General features: G+C 38.1%; 1 protein-coding gene across 1 annotated transcript in view; it reads left to right on the plus strand.

Annotated features, from left to right (window-relative positions):
- C5 (complement C5) overlaps positions 1-21,803 on the plus strand; it is a 114,399-nt gene that overhangs the window by 79,620 nt on the left and 12,976 nt on the right. Inside the window, 6 exon segments of the mRNA XM_078150166.1 lie at positions 2,918-2,999; positions 7,132-7,189; positions 11,442-11,544; positions 18,783-18,857; positions 18,976-19,081; positions 21,565-21,648. Coding sequence (XP_078006292.1) covers positions 2,918-2,999; positions 7,132-7,189; positions 11,442-11,544; positions 18,783-18,857; positions 18,976-19,081; positions 21,565-21,648 — 508 coding nt within the window.

Raw genomic sequence — 21,803 nt, forward strand, 5'->3', positions numbered from 1 at the left:
AATGAATACAGTAACATCATGTCTTATTGTTAAGGAGTGAATTTTTTTCACATAAGCACTTTTCTTATCTAAACTAGTTTTGCAACAGATTTTTCTAAGATATATTACGTGCTTATTTTGTTGAGTAGAGCACAAAGAACATAATTTAAACTTTTCTTATTTGCTCATAGCCATCATTCTAAATACTGAATTTCCTCAGAACTGGACTACAACAAGGCCTTCAGGGACGCTTGAGTTAAAAGGCCTATTTATCCCTTCACTAAATGGCCACAGACTATTGAACTTTTGGAGTTATTATATCTGCTTTGTATTGCTTTTGTCAAATTGTCAGAAGTCACTTTCATCATTAATGTTCTTGTTTCACCCCCACTCCCCACCCCTCAAATTCTTCACTCACTTGCTGGTTCTAATCAGCTCTGAGTGGACCACCTTCATCTTTTATCCTAATGTTCTGCCTCAGTTTCCCTTGTGTTCCATTATTTCATGCAGAAGTTATTGAGGGGAAAAAGGATTGTGCCATTCAGATATACTACATCTGACAGGACTGCTTTTATCACTGTCCCCAGCACTGGGATTGCTCAGTGGGAAAAACAGAATCGCAGGCCCGCTCAGTCTCACCAATTGGACACACAAGCTAGGGGTTATCTGCCTGCTCATGTTACATTAATCTTCCACTCTCCCAAAAATATATACCACTTTGACATTACTCCCAGGGTAAACCTAGACCTCCAGAGATCCAGAAAAGGACAGCTCTACAACATTTACATTGATTCACATTTTCTCAGCTTTAAATAGTCCAATTACTCTCTAACCATCTTTGGTCTGACTCATGCAATTGATTGTTCTAAATACAACTCTAATCCTTTGCCCGCACACTATTCTCTGCATGATCTATTCTCTCCATCCCAAGGGGCCCTTTTTCTGCTCATACCTACTCAACTGATTGACCAGCAAGAATGAATAAAAAGATATTATGTGCAAAGCATTGTGCTAACTTCTGAGGATACAAATAAAAAAAGCAAAGACAGTCCTTGGATCAAGTTACTTACATTCTAATGGGGGTGGAGACTTCAAATATAAGGGGAGTAGTGGCCTAGGATAGGTATTCTGGGTTGGCAAGTAACAGAGATGGTAAATGGAGCTACAGAAGAGGAGACTGGCACACCTTTCCCGGGAGGTGAATTGATTGAGGCAGCTAGGTAGTATAGTGGATACAGTTCTAGTCCTAGAGTCAGGGAGGCCTGAATTCAGATCTGGCCTTAGATATTTGCTAGCTATGTGACCCTGAGCAAGTCACTTACCCTCCATTTGGCTTAGTTTCCTCAACTATAAAATGGGGAGAATAATTGCACCTACCTCCCAGAGTGGTTGTAGGATCAAATGAGATAATATTTGTAAAAAGCCTTTATATAGTACCTGGCATGCAGCAGGTGCTATATAAGTACTTGTTCTTTTCTCTTCCCCTTCTCCACCCTTGATGAGATAAATGTAACAGTACTGGAAGAGGAGTTGGGGTGGAGAGTACACAGAGGTACATAGCCAGGATGGTGGAGTAGAGGGAGCATTCTAGCCAAACTCTTCCAACATTCACCCCCAGCCAATTTTAAAATAGTAATTGAACTCTGGAATAGCACAGCCAACAAAAGATTTGAGTGAGACGTTTTTCTGGTCCAAAATGACTTAGGTCAGAAGGAAAGGTCTGTGATACTGGGGTTGGGGCTGGCCTTCAGTGCAGCTCTCTGGCAACACCTGCTGTGGGCCTTGGAGGAGGCAGATAGTAGCAGCAACAGCAGTTTAGGAAGTTCTCACTGCCAAGAGAGGGTAAGGGGAATGGACAATTGGTCGGAAAGAGATTACAGGGGATGTATGTTGGCACTGGGCACAGGACAGGGTGCTGTGTGGCAATTCCACTGCCCATTACTCAGGTCCAGGTCACAGTTTCAGGGTGGAGAGAAGCACTAGTCCTTATAGTTACAAGGGAGCAAGGCCCTTACCTTAAGTCCAATTAGCATTTTTCTTTGAGGCTTTACTTGTAGCTGTTTTCACATTGTCGTCTTCCAAGTTTATGTCTGGGTCTTCCCTGCCACTGTAGTAGCTTTTTATGGTCAAGTTATTTTGTAGTTGTTGTTTGCTTATTTTCCAGCCTATTTCTTGACTTTAAGCTTTATGTTAAAGTTGGGCTTTGCTCACTTGGGGGTGGAAAGTACTGTGCCAAGCTTTGGACTTCTCATGCTGCTGCTTTCAGGGTTAGTTCTAGGGGGTCTGCAAATTTTCAGTACTGCCAGGGTGGTGTGATCTGGAGAGAGGTGTGGTCACTGCTCTCCTGGTCTGCACGCTGGTTTTTATTCAGGAAAGATTCCTGCTCTCCTGCCCCCACAAGTGCTAGTCCTCCTCTTGGTCCTGAAACTGAGATCAAGACCCCTCCTCCCTTGTGACTGATCACAAACACTCCTCTCTGTCCTGGAACTGCAACCCAGAACTGCTTATGGGCAATAGGGAGCCAATCAGCACCCAGTGCCGGCAAAGAGTCTCCTGTAATCTCTTTCTGACTGGTTGTCCAACTCCTTTACTGCCTCTGGTCTGAGAGCTCCCAAAGGTGCTGCTGCAGCTGTTGAAGAGGCCTCCAAGGCCCACCACTGTTGTTCTGGCCCCACTCCAGGCCTGCACCCACACCATTGTTACATACTTCTCCTGTAGACATCCTAAGTTGTCTTAGGCTAGAAAAAACGGCTCTCTCTGCCCTTTCATTGGCTCTGCCATTCTAAAATTTGATTTGAGGCATTATTTTAAAGTAATTTGGAGGGATGTGTTAGGAGAGTTCAGCTGGATCCTGACATTCCCTGCCATCTTGGCTTTGTCCTCTCTTCCTTTTCTTCCCTTTTAAATCCAATCTCTCTCTTTATTTTTCTCTCTGTAGGTAAAGACTGTTGTTTATAATATTGGTACTTCTAAGGAGATCTGTAACTTTGGGTTGAAAATTGATTCCCAGGATATGGAAGGTAAGTCAGTCACATATAACTTTGACTGTGTTTTGGATTAAGCACAAGATTGCATCTGTGAAAATCTACCTTGGATAAAAAATTTTTTAAAAAGTACTCCAAAGTTAAACTTTCTCAGCTCCATTCTCTAGCCTGTAAGATTGTAGGTTGAGATTCCAAGTGAGCACTCCTACTACAGCTAAATGAATTGTTTGCAGTAATCATTGATCAAGAAATAATTCTGACCAATCTGTTTGGTATTTTGATGGCTCAGCAATCTCAGTGGTATGGTTGCTTCCATTATTACCTATTGGAATCTCTTCACACCTTCTCATCCTGTGTAATCTTTCCACGAATCATCCTCCATAGGAGATTTCCAATACTCCTAAGCAGCTGATATTGTTGCAGGACAATGAGACATGAACACAGAAAGCTATTATAATTCATGGTATCATGTGACAAATCCCTTAGAGAATTGCAAAACAAAGTCCTATATGAGGTCTGAGGGGGAAGATTTTTATCAATAAAGGCAGAAGTGGGAGAAGCAAGGAAGGCTTCCTGGAGGAGGTGGCACTTAACCTGGGTTTTGATAGGTGGGTAGAATTCAGCTGGCAAAGATGGGAAGGAAGAGCATTCCAGGCTTAGGGAACAGCCTGAACAGACACAAAGACTTGAGTATGGGATCTCCTGAGAGAGCAGTGAGCTGTTTAACCTAGTGGTAATGATGCCTTCCCTTTGTTCTTTTAATATCTTGAAAGGAATCCCAAATAGTCAATTAATAAGCATTTATTAAGCACCTACTAAGTGCTAGGCACTGTGCTAGGTGTAGAAGATATAAACAGGAAAAAGAAAAAGAGTCCTTGCCTCCAGGAACTTACAACCTAATGGAGGAAGACAATGACAAAATAAAGCTGAAAAGTGGGGAGTGAGAGAGGAAGAGAAGGATAATATTATCCATCTGTTGTCTCTCATCTTCACTACCTGATCAGCTGACTTCCTTTTCTGATCACATACGGAGGTCATGTGATGTAGTGAATTTTGTGGACTGGTGTGCTACAAAGATAAAGAAGAGTCATTTTGCCCTTGTGGGGTTTACATTCTTGTAAACCTTACATTAGGCTTTATACAGCTACAAAGTTCTATAAAGGTCAAATGGTAGAAAAATTATTGATCTTAGTTTTGACTCCCCCATTTGGTTCAGTCCCAGCTGTCTATTGCCATAGCCTCCTCATCAGTTTTCCTGCTTCACTTCCTTCCCTTCTCCAATCCATCGTCCACACAGCTGCCAAGATTATCTTTGTGAGGTGCAGGTGTGACCATGTCACTGCCCTGCACAGAAATCTTCAGTGGCAACCTTTTGTCTCTAGGGATGAAAAACCAACTCCTCAGCTTGGCATCTAAAGTACTTCCCACTCTGCCTCCTGCCTCCATTTCCAGCTCCTTTCGCATTACCAACCCTTCACACTTGGTACATTCCAATCAAATTGGCCCCCTTGTCACTCCTCATACATGACATTGTCTCCTCCACCTGTAGGCCTTTGCACAGACTAACCCCCATCCCTCAGACACACTCCCTCCTCACCTTCATCTCTCTCACCTCCCTCACCTCCGCCTCCTGCAGGAAGCGTTCTGCAATCCCCCTAGTTGCTCATGCACTCTCCCTCTTTAAGTTATCTCATGTTTACATACCTGTTTACTTGTCATATCTTCCTGGTATAATGTAAACTCTTTCAGGGCCTATATTGTTTTGGGGTTTTTTTTGTATCTTCAGTGCTTGTACATAGTATTCACTTTAGGCTTAGATCTTAAAGGTCATCTAATCCAACCTACTCATTTTACAGAAGAACCTGAGACTCCAAAAGACTAAGTGACTTGGCCAAGGTCACATAAGTAGCAAAGTACAGAGTCCAAATTTGAACTCACGTCTCACTTCAAATCTATCAATCTTTCCATGAACGCTTGTTGAACTCAACTGAATTTTTTCAGGAAAAGTATCTTATCTAATGAGTTAAAATTATCTTGAGTATTTAGTCTGGTGCCATGAAGGGTCATATGATCACAGATTTCAAGCCGAGACAGAGGCCATCCGGTTTAATCTCATCATTTTACAATTGAGAAAACTTGAGTCCTAGGGAGGTTGTGACTTGCCCAAGGTCACACAGGTTGTGAGTATCAGGGGTGGGATTCGAGCCCAGATGCTCTGACTCCAGAGCTAGTATTCACAATAGATCAAAGTCAGTTAGTCAACAGCAAGCACATGTTAATCACTTATTATGCACCGTGTTCAGTGCCAAGTGCTGGGGATGCAAAGGAAGGCAATTCCCATTGTAGTTATGGAGGCAAATATGAAGATAACTGAGGGTGTACAATATCTCTGAGAAGTATTCTCAGTAGTAGAGATGTTAGCTGCTGCAGAGATTAGGAAAGGCCTCCCATTGAAGGTGAGGTTTGAGCCAAGTTTTGAAGGAAGCCAGGGAAAGAAAGAGGAAGAGGTGAGGAGAGAGAGAGCCTTCCAGGCACAGGAAATAGCCAGGGCAGAGGAATGGAAGTGAGAGATGGAATGTTCACTGAGGGGCTAAGACAGGGAAGGAAGGAGGATATAACCAGTGCAGCAGTAATGTCCTGGAAAAGAAGTGAGGGATGGAGGAATTGGAGGTCACAGTGAGGATGAATAACAAGGTTAGGTACTGAAAGGTAGAGAGAAAGATGGACCACAAAAAGATTATGATTTGAAAATAGAATTGCCAAGTTCATAAATGTGGAAGAGGAACATGTGTGGGTGATGGCAAGATCAAAAATGTGACCATGGATAGCTAAGGTAGATCAATGTATCTGTGATATATATCTATGTGTGTATACATACCTATATATGAGTGTGTATACATATGTATATCTATATATAGATGGTGTGTGTATATATAATATAGTGTGATATCTACATACATATGTGTATATATACACATCTATATATAGATATATACGTACATATGTACATATCTGTAGATATATAGATATCTACAGATATGTATGTATATACACACATTTATGTATAGATATATTAATATATTACCTAGTATTAATATTATAATATTACATTCCCTAGTATTAATATTATGATATTATATTCCCTAGTATTAATATTAGAATATTATATATTCCCAGTATGAGGGCAGGAGTTGTGGTGAAAAGAAAGACTGAACCAGTCAGGACAGGAAAGTGTCTGGTAGCTCAATAGATAATGGCCACTAGGATCTGAATAGGTTGATAAATTTGAATTGAATGAATCTCAAAGGAGAGGTTTCTAAGTGATAGTGATAGAGAGTCTGGAAGTAGCATTGGAGAACAAAGAGTATTCCAATATCCCCCCTAAGACCAGTGAGTTAGGAGGTATGACCTAGAAAGTGTGTGGAGGAAACACAATATCATAAGAAGGAATTCAGGTCTCAGTGAATGCCAGAGGATAGACAAAGTGAGAAAAGAAGAATTTTAAAGTGAAAAAAGTTAGTTAATTATGAATAGAGCAAGCATTCCAGAGGTCACAGTGGAAGGTACAGGCAGAGCTGAAATGAGACACTGGGAGAGGAAGGGTGAGAACGATGGGAGTAAGTTGGAAATGGTGACTGGAGTTTGTACACTAGAGCTGAGAATTGAGAATCACTAATATGGGGAGACCATTGAGAATGAGTTCAAGAAGAGTGTAGGTGGTTGGAAAGAAGTCCACTGAGGGACACAGGTGACAGACTGCACAAGGACCTTCCTCAAAGGCCTGGCTTAAGTTCTTGTGGAACTTGGACAGAAGCCAAAAGGTGGGTGGAAGATAGAGTCTAATCCCAGGTCTGGTCACCAAGTCTTGGCTGAGGAAGAACCTGAGGAATTCAATCTTATATTCAGATATCAAGTGGGGGGGAGGAATAGCCAGAGTTCTTATTCTTCTAGAACCCATAAATTTCTATTAAGCTTTGCTATCAATTTCCAAATGATATATAAGGTTTTATATCACATAATATTTGTTAAGGGGCATGCATATTAAATGTAACTCAATTGAGCAAAACTTTATTAATCACTTACTATGTAAATGACCCTGTTTAGTTTTTATGTTTCCTAAATAACTTAGAAAATGATGTTTATGTGACTCTATTGTTTTTTGTGTTAGTTGACAGCTATGGAAGATTGAGTGAATCAGGAGATAAACTCATAATAGCTTGTGCCAGGTAAGTTCAATTCCTTTCCTATAAGTAGAAGTTATAGGGTTGAATTTCTCCTTTAGCCTACAATATTCTCTTTCTATAAAAGTACTTGGAATCATGAAATACTTGAACTACAAGTGTTTATTAAGGACTTACTATGTGCCAAGTGTTGTGCTAAGTGCTTTACAGATATTATATCATTTTATTCTTACCCTGGGAAGTAGACACTATTATTATCATCTCCATTTTACAGTTGAGTAAACTGAAGCAGACAGAGGTTAAGTGACTTGCCCAGGGTCACACAGCTTGTAAGTATCTGAGGCCAGATTTGAGCTCTGGTTTTCCTGACACTAGACCTAGTGCTCTAGTGATTGAGCCACCTAGCTACTATAGAAATGAACTATGAATATAGAATATTAGAAAATAGAACATGGAATAGTAAAGCTAAGAAGCATCTTAGAAGACAAATTGCAAGAGCATAGATTATTACAGGGGAAGTTTCCTTAGAGGTCATCTAGTCCGATTGCCTCACATTTATAAATGAGGAACTGAGGATGGTGATGAGAAAGTGACCTCTTTAAAGTCACCTGAAGGTGGAAAATAAGCAAGGAAAAGTCAGACAAGAATCCAGAACTCCAGACTCTCAATCCAGGGCATGTCCACTATAACTGCCCTCTTTCTAGGAGAAAAATGAGTAAAGAAGCTGGGAATGTCATGAGTAGTGGAGACCAATGCCACTTAAATGTGCTATTCGATATGTCTAAGTTGTCTTCACAGATGATATGTAGAACGTTAGATCCACGAGAGCAGAGATGGTTTTTTGGTTTGTTTTTTATCCCCATTTCCTTGTACATTTTTTGCACGTCTCAGCCTATGAGTCTATTGGAATGAGGAATTCTTGGTGTAGAATTCAGTCCAATGCATCAGCAAGTATACATCGAGGGCTCACTCTCTGGGGATAAAAGACAAAAATGAGACTGTTCCTGCACATAGAAACATGTATCTATTAAAGGAATGAATGGTGATAGGAAAAAGGGCCAAGGGGGTCAAAAGTAGAGGAGGAGAATGTAATGTGGAATGACAAGGTCAAGACTAAGAAGGGAGGCAAATGTAGCCAGAGGAGGGGCTGTTGCCTAAGAAAGCATGAGCGGGGAGGGACCGGGTGTCACAAGGTGGCTCAGGTAGGTGGAGTTAAGAGGAGAGAGATGTGGGGAGAAGTAGGATGATGACAGGGGGCTATGGTCAGAGAGGAATTTCGGGAAACTTTTAATCCTTGGACCCTTCTAAGTGATTTTAGGACCTATCCATCCTCTAATCCCTACCCCTATGCAGATCAGCTACCACCTAATTTTCAGTTTTAGAAAGCTGCCTGAGCATTCTTGGAGTTTAAGTGATTTTAACACAGCTAGTGGGGCAGTGAGGTGACATAGTGGATGGAGCACCAGGCCTGGAGTCAGGAAGACCTGAGTTCAAATCCTGTCTCAGACACTTACTAGCTGTGTGACCCTGAGCAAGTCACTTTACCCTGTTTGCCTCAGTTTCTTCATCTGTAAAATGAGCTAGGGAAGGAAATAGCAAATCACTCCGGTGTATTTGCCAAGAAAACCCCAAATGGGGTCACAAAGAGTCAGAAACAACTGAACCACAAAAAAACCAAACAAACAAACCCACACCCAGTATGCATCATAGAAAAGAACTGAACCCAGGGCTTCCTAATTCCAAGGCTAGCCCCTGATCTGCTATGGCACAGTACCTGTGCATAATAGGTGTTTAATAAATGTTTGCTGAACTGAATGACAGCTTCCTTTCATTGTCCTGAGACTGCTCAGAAGATGTGGGAAAAATTATACTTTTTTATGTTTAATTCAACAAATATGTTACAATGGAATATTTATAAATAGGACCATATAAATCATGTGACCTTACACAAATCCTCTCTTAGTCTTTGTCTGTCTGAGCTTCCATTTCTTCATCTGTTAAATGAGGAAAAAATCCTTGCACCACCTACATCATAGAGCTTTCATGAGGAAAGTAGTTGGCCAGCCTGTTGTGCCTTACGGAAATGTGAGTTACAAGGGACTTGATTACCAAAGAAGCTTAATTGCCTATTGTGAAAATGAGAAAAGGGAGCCAATAAAAATGTAATTCTTCATTATTTTAAAGTGATATTTTTTGATATTTATGACTTTGGGACAATGTGTTCGATGAAGGCTGAGGGAATATGATTTTGGCTCTGACACAAAAGTTAGGTCGAGTGAATTCCAAGACTAACTGAGCTGTTCATGTCAGAAACTCTGTCCTCAAGTTTTCTGATGATCTTTCTCCAGATTAAAAACACTGTCACATGATCAGTATGTCTAGGAGGACCTCTTCGGTCATTTTCTCTCTTTGTAGCTCCTCTGGAAAGTTCATAAGGGAAGAAAAGGCAGTTCTCTCCCCCTTTCCACTCCTCCTTTTCCCTGAACAAAATTGCCCTGAGGGAGGAGTCCCGCCATCTTTGGCACCAGCCCTGAAAGCTTTGAAAAGAAGGCTCCTTTTCCACAGTTTAAACATTCTCCATGGCAACCAGTCATAAGGGCTCCAGCAACCTTTTCATAGAAATTCTGCCCACAACTCCGGGGCCCCTTTTGGGTATAGCTTAACAGGAGAGTTTGCGTCTGCAAACTGGAACTAACTGGCTTTTCCACAAATATTTCACTCCAACTAGGAGAGGCTGAGGTGTCCTATAGGTGTGCCTTTAAGTTGCTAATTGGGTAAGGAATGGGGCTGAATCTCATTAGTCAGAGAATTTACAGTCTAAAATCAAATCTTTACCTCAGAGAACCCACCCCAACTGTCAAAGAAGGCACGGTGTGATTTAAGGGTCTTCAACCTTGCCCTTTGACTCTGACACTAGGCATAAAATTCTTGGCCTAGGATCCAGGAAAGCTAGGTTCAGCTCTCAATTCTGCTGCCAAGTAATTGTGTGGTACCTGAGAAAAGTCATTTTGCTTCTCTGACCCTCAGTGTTCTCATCTGTGAAATGAGTTGATAATAAACAAACTCTAAAGTTCCTTCTCACCCTAACAGCTCTATATTTTACCTTCTAACACTTGGAATCACTTCCAAATCTCACATGCTATGACACGTGCTCTATGCTCTAAGCCTTAGAGCCCGAGGCAGTAGCTCCCAACCTGTGAATCATGAATCCCTGGAAGCCTGCAGAGTTATATGAGGAATTCATCTTAGGAAATGACAAAAACAAATAAACAAATAAATGTATCTCTATAGATTGTCTAAAAATGTCTCATATCTTCTGTAGACTGAATAATGTCTCATATATAAAACTTTTAAATATATATTGATGTGATTAATAAAGTATAAATTAATTCAAAAGTATTACTGAATTAATAGTACTTTTATGTTGTATATTTTTCCAATCATAGATTTAACAGTGGAAAAGAGCCTTAGATGCCATCTTATCCAACTTTCTCATTTTATACTTGAGGATAATGAGACCTAAACACTTGTCTAAGGTCAAACAGGTAGTATAGTATAGTAGATAGAAAAACTAGGATTTGAATGCAGATCCCCTGATTCCAAATTCAGTTCTCTTTCTATTGTACCATATTGCCTCCTAACTCAACAGATGGCAGTAGTTCAACTACTAGCCTGTGGGGCGAGTAGTTGTATTTTAGTCGATGTATTTGAACATTAAAAAGGGACTCATGCCCCAAAATACCATGAATCACTGTTCTAATGTTCTTCTCAACCATAAATATCAGATGTTCCTACTGTCACTTCCATATTTAACATTCCAATTAAAGTCCCTTCCTGCTTTATTACTATTCTATAGTCTGATAACAATGAATCAAATTCATTCTTCCTCATAATGAAGTCATTTAGTTAACTACTGGGCCTAAAGAAAACATTTCCTTTATCTTAACTTAATTTTTCCTTTATAATACTGGTTTACACTTATGCAATTCTTGCAAGTTATCAAAGCCTTTCACATGCACAGCAGGACTGTGAAGTAGACCATTCATGAATTATTACTCCCATTTTACAGATGAGGGAATTGAGGCACATAGAAGTGAAATTACTTTCTCAGTTTCACGGGGCTATAAGCCAAACTCAGGTCTTCTGACTACAAACGCCATCCAATTTTGCCATATCAAGCTATAGTTTATTTAGAATGAAGGTGAGTTTAAAAGTCCGTAGTCAAAAGGAGAGGAAGGTATTTCATTTTTCTGAGGTATCCTATATACTAAAATATTTACTTTCTTATTCACTTTAGCTATAAGCCCAGTGAGGAAGAATCATCATCTGGATCTTCCCATGCTGTGATGGACATAGCTTTGCCTACTGGAATTGGTGCACATACAGAAGACTTATCTGCTGTAAATATCAACAAAGATTTCAGTTAAATATTTTCATGGGCCCTAACCTTTATGATGTATTGCACAGTTTACTTATTTTCTGGCAAGACACTCCTCTCAGCTCCAGCATTTTCTCTAGTTGTCTCCTATGGCTGGAATGCTCTCCCTCCTCCACTCTGTCTACTGACACCTTCCCCCATTTTCCTTGAAGTCCCAACTAATATCTCATCTTTCACTGGAAACCTTCACCAACCCTTCTTAATTCTAGTGCCTTCACTCTGTTAATTCCTATTAATTTTATATAGAACTTGCTTTGCATAGATTTGAATGCATATTGTCTCCCTTATTAGATTGTAAGCTCTTTGAGGGCAGAGATTGTTTTTTTCTTGCCTCTTTGTATCCCCAGCACTAGCATAGTGTCTGGCACATAGTAGGTGCGTAATAATATTTTATTGATTAATTTCCAGAATGTCTGGACCAGATCACAGATCTACCAACAGTGTACAGTTCGTGTACCCATTTTCCCCAAATCCACTCCAGCATTTGTCGTTATCCTTTTCTGTTATCTTAGCAAATGTGATAAGTGTGAAGTGGGACCTCAGAATTGTTTCAATGTGCATTTCTCTAATTGTTAGTGATTTAGAATAGTTTTTTTTCAAATGACTATTGATAGCTTTTATTTTTCCCTCTGAAAACTTCCTGTTCCTATCCCTTGATCATTTATCAATTGGGGAATGGCTCTTTTTCTCATAAATTTCACTCCATTCACTGTATTTTTGAGAAATGAGACCTTTATCAGAGAAACTTGCTGAAAAGTATTTTTTCCCAAATTTCTTCCTTTTCTTCTAATTTTAGCTACATTGGTTTGTTTGTGTAAAAAATTTTAATTTCATGTGATCGAAATTATGCATTTTGCTCCTTGTGAGCCTATTGTTTGGTCATGAACTGTTCCCCTGTCTGAAGATCTGACAGATAATTTTTTTCCATGTTCCACTAATCTGCTTATGATATCACCCTCTTTGTCTAAATCGTGTACCCATTTTGAGCTTATCTTGGTATATGGCATGCGATGCTGATTTATGCCTAGTTTCTGCCAGACTACTTTCCAGTTTTCCCAATAGTTTTTGTTGATTAGTGAGTTGATTAGCTATCCCACTAGTTGGGATATTTGGGGTTATCTAACACTAGTTTACTGTGGTCATTTGCTTTTGTATTCAGTTGTTCAGTCATTTTTCAGTTATGTCCAACTCTTCATGACCCTATTTGGGGATTTCTTGGCAAAGATACTGGTGTGGTTTGCCATTTCCTTCTTCAGCTCATTTTACAGATAAGAAAACTGAGGCAAAGCAATTTAAGTGACTAACTCAGGGTCACACAGCTAGTAAGTGTCTGAAGCTAGATTTGAGCTCAGGAAGATGTCTTCCTAATTCCAAGCCCAGTGCTCTTTTACTGTACCACCTACCTGCCCCTTGCTTCTGTATATTTTATACGTGATCTGTTCCATTATTCAATCGCTTTATTTCTTATCCAGTACCAAATAGTTTTGATGATTAGCTTTGTAGTACAGTTTGAGATCTGGTGCTGCTAGACCCTCTTCCTTCTCATTTTTTTTTCATTAATTTCCTCTTTTTTTAACTTTTGTTCCTCCAGATGAATATTATTATGATTTTTTCTAGCTCTATACAGTAATTCTTTGGTAGATTGATTAATATGGCACTGAATTCATTAATTAATTTAGGTAGCATTATCATTTTTATTATTTTGTCTCAACCTATCCAAGAGTAATTCACATTTCCTCTAATTATTTAGATATGTTTTTGTTTGTATGAAGTGTTTTGTAATTGTGTTCATGTAGTGCCTGTGTATGTCTTAGCAGATAGACTCCCAAGTATTTTACATTTTCTGTAGTTAATTTAAATGGAATTTCTCCTTTATCTCTTCCTGTTGGATTTTGATGATAATATAAAGAAATGCTGATAATTTGTGTGGGCTTTCTTTCCTGCAACTTTGCTGAAGTTAATTGTTTAAATGAGTTGTTTAATTGACTCTCTAAGGTTCTCTAAGTAAACTTTATATCATCTATAGTAAGTGATAGTTTTGTTTCCTCTTTGCCTAGACTTATTCTTTCAATTTATTTTTTTAATCTATTGTTATAACTAGCATTTATAGTACAATATTGAATACTAATGGTGATATGGGCATCCTGTTTCACCCCTGATCTTATTGGAAAAGCTTCTAGTTTATTCCCATTATGATAATACTTGCTATTGGTTTTATGTAGATACGACTTATTTTAAGGAAATCTGCATTTATTTCTTTGCTTTGCAGTGTTTTCAATAGAAATGAGTATTATATTTGTCAAAAGTGTTCTTTCATCTGTTGAAATAATAATATGATTTTCATTGTTGTTGATTTTGTTATTGAAATGGTCAGTTATGCTTAAAGTTTCTGTAATATTGAACCTCCTTCATTCCTGATATAAATCCAGTCTGGTCATAATGTATGATCTTTGTGATATATTACTGCACTCTCTTCACTGATATTTTGTTTTAAATTTTTGCATCAAAATTTTGTAGAGAGATTGATTTATATTTTCTTTCTCTGTTTTGACATTTTCTCTGGTTTAGATATCAAGACCATATTTGAGTCATAGAAGAATTTGGTAGGATCCCTTCTTTACTTCTTTTTTCAAACAGTTTATGTAGTATTAGAATTAATTGATTGGTTGTGGCTTTTTCTATGTTTGAAAGAGTTCACTTTAAAGTGCATCTAGTCCTAGGGTTTTTTTTTTTCCTTTGGGCATTCATTTATGGCTTGTTCAATTTCTTTTTCTAAGATAGGATTAGTAAATATCCTATTTCCTATTTTATTAATTTGGACAATTTATACTTTTTAAAATATGAACTAATTTCATTTAGATTTTCAGGAGGCTTGGGGGGCATAGAGGTGGGTGAAATAGTTCCTAATAATTGCTTTTACTTCTTCATTGGTTGTGAATTGCTTTTTTCATCTTTTTATACCAATGATTTCATTTTCTTCTTTCTTTTTTCTTAATGAAATTAGCTAACAGCTTATCTATTTTTTAAAATCTCTTTTATTTATTTCAATTTTTAAAATTTTTAGTTTTGTAAGTTCATTTTGATATTCAAGATTTCTGTTTCAGTGCTTATTTGGTACTTTTTAAATTTGTTGAATGTTTAGGGGCTTTTAAAAAATTACATATCCAATTTATTGATCTGCTTATTTTTTTAATTGATGAAAGAGTTTCGGTATATAAAATTTCCCCTAAATACTGCTTTGGTTGCATCCCACAAATTTTGGTACGTTGTCTCATTGTTGTCATTATCTTTAGTGAAGTGGTTGCTCATTTCTATAATTTGTTCTTTGATCAACCCATTCTTTAGGATTAAGTTATTTAGTTTTCAATTAATTTTTAATGTTTTTAATGTTTAATTGTTTTAAAGGACCTTTATTGAGTGTAATTTTATTGCATTTTGGTAGGGAAAAGATGCATTAAATATTTCTGCTTTTCTGCACTTGGTTGTGAGGCTTTTATGCTCTAATATGTGATCAATTTTTGTGAAATGCCATACACAACTGTGAATAGGCACGTTCCTTTCTATTCCCATTTAATATTCACCAGAGGTCTAACATATCTAAGTTTTCTAAAATTCTATTCAAGTCCTTAACTTCTTTCTTGTTTATTTTTGGTTCACTTTATTTAGGTCTGAGGCAGATAAGTTGAGATCCCCATCTCTTACAATTTTATTGTTTCTTCTTCTAACTCATTTAACTTTTCCTTTAAGAATTTAGATAACATGCTATTTGCTGCAGTATGTTTAGTATTGATATGGTACCTTTTAGCAAAATGTAGCTTCCCTGTTTAGCTCTTTTGATTACATTTATTTTTTCTTTGTCTGAGATCACAATTTGTATTCCTGCATGTTTTCCTTCAGCTGAAGCATAATAATTCTGCTCCAGCCCTTTATTTTAACTCTATGTATATCTTTCTGTTTCAAGTGTGTTTCTTGTAAACACCATATTGTTGAATTCTGGTTTCTAATGCATTCTACTATCTGTTTCCATTTTATGGGCAAAATTCATTACATTCACATTCATAGTTATGATTACTAACTGTGTATTTCTCTTCCTTATCCTTCTCTTTCCCCCTTGTCCCTCCTTTAAGAGGTTAGTGGCTTCTGACTAATACCTCCCATAATCTACCCTCTCTCTTACTCACTTCTCTTCCCTTACCTTTCCTATTTCCTTGTCGGGTAGGATGTATTTCTGTACCCACCTGTGTGTATGTGTATTTTTCCCTCCTTTCACCAGTTCAGATGAGAGTGAAGTTCAAGTGTTATCCACTATATCCTATTGATCCCTCTTTTTTGTATAAACTTCTCTTTGCTCACCTCATTTATGTGAGATATTTTTCCCCATTTTCTTTTCCCTTCAAATTTCTCCCAGTGCATTCCTCTTCTTCACCTACATTCCTTTCTTTTTTGAGATCATCCAAACCAAAACAGAATCACATGCAGGCCCTCTGTCTAACTAGACATCCTCTATGACCCCTTGTTGATTATGAAGTTCTGAGTATCACTTTCCCACATAAGATGTAAACAGTTTAACTTTCTTTAGTCTCTTATGATTTCTCATGCATGTTTACTTTTTTATGCTTCTCTTGACACCTGTGGTTGTATGTCAAATTTTCTACTCAGCTATGGTCTTTTCATCAGGAATGCTTGTAAGTCTTCTATTTTGTTAAAAATCCATTTTTCCCTTGTAGCATTATACTCAATTTTGCTGCATAGGTTATTCTTGAATGTAAGCATAGCTCCTTTGTGTTCTAGAATATTATATTTCAAGTTCTCTGCTCTTTTATCACAGTAGTTGCTAAATCTTCTATGATCCTGATTGTGGCTCCCTGGTACTTGAATTCTTATTTTCTGACTGCTTGCAGTATTTTTTACTTAACCTGGGAGCTCTTGATTTTGACTGAGAGTTAATTATACTGTATATTATTTCTTAGAGTTTTCATTTGGTAGATTTCTTCATTTGCTACTTTGCCCTCTAATTCTAAGATACCCAAACAGTTTTCTTTTATGGTTTCCTGAAATATGATGGCTAGGTTCTTTTTTTTTTTCCATCCATGGCTTTCAGGTAGTCCAATTAACTTTTTTTTTTTTTTGGTGAGGCAATTGGGGTTAAGTGATTTGCCCAGAATCACACAGCTAGTGAGTGTTATGTAACTGAGGCTGGATTTGACCATCCACTGCAATACCTAGCTGCCTCAGTCCAATTAACTCTAAAATTATTTCTCTTCAATTTGTTTTCTGGACAGTTGTTTTTCCTATGAGATTTTTCTTTTTCTTTTTCTTTAGTCTTTTGACTTCATTTTATTATTTCTTGATGTCTCATAGAATCATTACCTTCCATTTGGCCAATACTAATTTTCAAAGAGTTATTTTCTGCAGTAAGATTTAGTGCCTATTTTTCCAAGCTATTAATTCTCTTTTCATGTCTTTCTTCCCAAGTTCTTGCCTTTTTTCTCATTCTTTCCTCTACTGTTCTCATTTCTTGTTTAAAAAAATTTTTAGTTCCTTCTTTTAGTCTTGCTTTAAATCTTCTAGGAATTCTTGTTCAACTTGTGTCCAAGCTGTATTGATCTATGAGATTTTGCTTTAGATTTTTTTCAAGTCATTCTCTTCTTCTTCATTTGTATCTTGAGCTTCCCTGTTACCAAAATAGCTCTTTACATTTGTGTTCTTTTTTAGTTTGCTCATTCTTCTAGCCTATATTTTGACTTCAGACTTTGTACACTTCTTGAGGGTAGGGGATGTCTGGCTTGTATACCCTTCTGCAGCTGTCACAGCTCTGGTTTGGGGCTTGCAAGATTTCGGTGCTCACAAAGTGGCAGGATTTGAGGGGAGGTCTGTTTACTGCCCTCCTGGTATGAATTTTGCAAGTTCTTGACTCCTGTTTGACTCTATTGGCTTATTTATGGTTGGGAATTTCGCAGACTCTTGCTTGACTCAGTCACTATTGGCCTACTGAGAGACTCTGCAGGTTCAGAGTTATTGAACTGCTGGCTCCCCTTTGGTCTGGGACTCTGTTCTGTGCTCCAGGAATCAGAGCCATACAGCTACTATTTGCTTCCCAGAACTTCTTCTATGCTCAGAACACAACTAAGGCCAACGCTCCCAACCACTCTCTACTGTTTGGTGGGTGCTTGCTTAGGGATCCTCAGACGTCTCTTCCTAGTGTCATGTCTCAGCTAACTCTCAGTCCCTGGCTGCTGGAATGCTCTACACCATGCACACTCAGGGTCAGATCTCCTTCCCAGAGTTTATCTCTTTATCCATCTCCCTAAGCCTCTACAGGCTGGAAGAAGTGACTCACTATGACTTTTTTTTTTTTGCTTTCCTGATCAGAATTCAGTCTGGTACATTCTTTAAATCTTTATTGAGGAGGTGTAACTTGCCTCTAATGCTTCTTCTCACTCCATAATCTTAGCTCTAACTTTTAAATTGCTTTTAAAGATGCTTGTTGTTTCTTAGAATTTCAGCACTTGGGTGTAGCCCCATATAAAATTGCCCTGACCAACATTATTTCACCATAATTGTTAATACATGATAACCAAAACTTCACTGTAAAGTTGCAATACCCCTCCGTGATGTTATTTGGCCAACCACCCTCTTATAATACTGTTCCTGTCAAAGTAGGTTGTCCCACAAGATTGTTTCACCTTGTTTTTCTGGAACCAATTAAAGATGATAGAGAGCTCTGTTCCATAAAGCTGGTTGAAATTTGCTATCCAGGGCAGAATTCCATCTTAGATAGAATTGTTTTTGTGAACAGCCTGCATGCCTAGTATGTAAAGATCTGTGGAATTTTGCATGTGTAAATATAATGGAACTTTTTCAAAATCCTTAAGGAAAAGATGTATAGCTCTCCATCTCCTTTAAAAGTTATATTCTACAGTGTTTTAAGGTTTATGAATACTTTAAAAATGTTGTCTTGTTTGTTCCTCACAACAGGCCCTAGGAGGTAAATGCTTTCATTGTCCTTATTTAAGTGGCTTGCTCAGGGCTACACATCTAGTAACTGTCTAAGGTAGGATTTGAACTCAGTCTTCCTGACTTCAAATCCAGTACTCTATCCACTGCACCATATTTTTGTCCTATAATTACTGAACCATGGTTGTATGAAGAAGTAAAAGCAAGATAAAATTAAATTTGTCGTTTTCCTTTTTCCCTTAGCTCACCAATGGGGTTGATCGACTATTAACAAATTACCAAATCAAAGATGGGCATGTAATTCTGCAGCTGAATTCAGTAAGTCCTTCATTTATTTTTTGTTATTGTGATTGAATATAAATTCAGCCTAAGAAAGTTATTTGATGAAGCTAAATTTTCTATGTGGTGTCCTTAAATTTTTAAACTCATTAAACAGATTCCTTCTGATGAGTTCCTCTGTGTTCGATTCCGGGTCATTGAGCTCTTTTGGGTTGGACTCCGTAGTCCTGCTACGTTCTCAGTATATGAATACCACAGACCAGGTACCTACTTCTACTAAAAGTTTAAAATTTCCACAAAGGTATCTTTTGTAGTAACGGAACATAGAATGTGATAGCTAAAGAAATCATTAGAACAGAGAATGTGAGATCTAGTAAGGACCCTCAAGAGCTACCCCCTACCCTTATGTAACAGACAGGGCAATTAAAGCCAAAAGGGGTATGACTTGTCTAAGGTCTCATGAGGAGCTGGGGGAGTGCTAACCTCAATGTCTTTATCTCCTAATTCCTCCTAATCCCTTGTTTGGTCCACTATATGACTGGCACTAATTCTCTTCAAATCAACCATCACTAAGAGTATGAAGCTGATGACATTTGTGTATTACCTCTACACAGAGGCTGCTTCTCCACATTTTGATTTCCTTTTTCCTCTCTGTACCAGGATTCCCCCACTACTGGGCCCCTCCTAGGCCTTCTTACTCCAAGCTGTGTGCTGGACTTGGCACCTATTTTTCTATACTTTCCACCAACCCAAACTAATTTGCCCTATGTCCCATTCCTCTAGCAATTATAGTTGGAAATTGATACAACAAGCTAAGCCCCTGCTACTGTGTTAATAGCTAGTAAAGATGGAATGCTTTACTCCTCTGGGAAGGTATTTGTATTTTTCTAGGGAAGTTATGGGGGGGGGAAGCCAGTAAATGAATGAATCTTTAATAGTGTAACTGTAAGCCCTGAGCCAACCTGATAAGGGACGTATTTGGGGGCAAGAGAAGCTTTCTTGGCATTCTCAAGAAATGCTTGTTAAAAAAAAAAAGAAATGCTTGTTGATATCTGCCTAGTCTTTCTTAGTGCCTAAAATTCTCTCTACACACACACACACACACACACACACACACACGTCATTACATTCCAACAATCATCTCTATATTTAGCATTCTCTAGCATAGAAATGGGCAAGAAGTGGAAAGGGTTAACTCATATGTCTGTTCTAGGGCGCCTTCGCATTGGTGGGCTGGGAAATAGCCATGGTCTAATGATAAAACAGGAAGGACCATGCTTCCTTTCACCCCATGACAAACAATGATGCATTTCCTAGCCCATTCCATTTATTTCAACTTTAAAAAATTGTCATCTAATATCCTCAGAGGTCTTGTCTCCAGGGCTATCACCATGCTAGGACATTTGGGGGGTTGTGCCCCATAGGAGAATGCCCAAATATCAATTGTAACCTGCCAACTTTCCACCTCCTCCACCCCTTCCTCATCCCTACTCAGTTTCTTACTTTTTATTTACCTAGGAAGAGCCCCATAGGATTTCTCCAAATCCAGGATAGCCTTGGGGATTTGGGCCACATATAGCTCTGGTCCTAAGGGACCAAAGGGACTTTCTGATTGCCCTCCTTTTAATTGTATATGTCTGATCAACCCTGTTTAGTCTGATTTCCAATTTCATTCTCATCTTTGTAGTACCCTCTCATTATACATTGTGACCTTAAATATCAATCTGCTTGGACATTCAATGCCCCTTACCCCTTCCAGACTCAAGACATTGTTGAGGGTTTTTATAAGATGGTAAAAAAAAATCAGAATACTTAACAGTTAATTGAACAGTTAGTTGGTTCTAAACTTCCTAATCTAAAATAGTCTCATCTCAAATACTGCTCTACTCTTCTCCTAAGCTTCATGCCATAAACCTCCTTCTTTCTGAGATATTCCCCCCTTTCCTTAGCTTTGCCCTTTTTCTTTGAGTAGACAATGGCACACTGATTACCACATTAACATCTGTCCCATCCATAAGGGTTATAACAATTATTCACATTTCCATAGTGTTTTAAGATTCACAAAGCACTTTCTTCACACTAATCCGATAAGACAGTTAGTACCGTTATTTTTATCCTCATTTTGCAGATGAAGTTGAGGTTCAAAGAGATTAAATGACTTACCCAGGATTATACAGCTAATGCTGGAACCAGGATTCAAAACAGTCTGTCCTGTCTCCAAAGCTAAGACTCTTTCCTTTAAATCATGCTCCTAGCAAGGTTTCAATATTCATGTCCCAGAGGATAAAAATGGCAAGTGCCTTTCATCTATGTTTATACAACTTCATAGGAATGTACTGGAATCAGCTTGTAATGGCCCACAGAGACAATTGCTCAGTTTTCATTGTGAGCATTTATACTTCACAAATCAGCAAATGCTACAAATCAGGGCTTGATTTAGTGTTTTGTTGATTGTTTTGACTTCAGAAAGTGATGGGAAAAGTGTTAACATTACAGAATAAACTTAAAAGTATGTGATACATAAATTTTTTTGGAGACTTGGTTTTTAAATGTTTACCAGCATACCACTGAGGAAAATCATGTCACCATAGGAACTTAGACTATTTTCTGGGCCCCTAAATTACAAGTCTTCTTTGTACCCCTATCCTTCCCTCTATGATTTGATAGGAAGAAACTCAAACAGGTAACTATGTTAAACATTTGAAATCCTCTCCTTATTATCTTGACAATTCTTTCTTTGCTTCAGATAAACAATGCACTACATTCTACAGCCTTTTCCCAAGCAAACTGGAAAAAGTATGTGAAGGATCAACCTGCAGTTGTGTGGAAGGTAAATTCTACCTGAAGTGCTATTTTTGTGCATATTAAAGAAGAGAAAAGGAAGGGAATAAGCATTTATGTAGGGCCTACTATGTGCCAAGCGTTAGCCTATGCACTTTTTTTCATGTATAAATGTAATTATTTATTTTTAAATTTATTTTATTT

The sequence above is a fragment of the Phascolarctos cinereus genome, unplaced genomic scaffold, assembly GCF_003287225.1.
Source record: "Phascolarctos cinereus isolate Bilbo 61053 unplaced genomic scaffold, phaCin_HiC Scaffold_2;HRSCAF=192, whole genome shotgun sequence".
NCBI lineage: Eukaryota > Metazoa > Chordata > Mammalia > Diprotodontia > Phascolarctidae > Phascolarctos > Phascolarctos cinereus.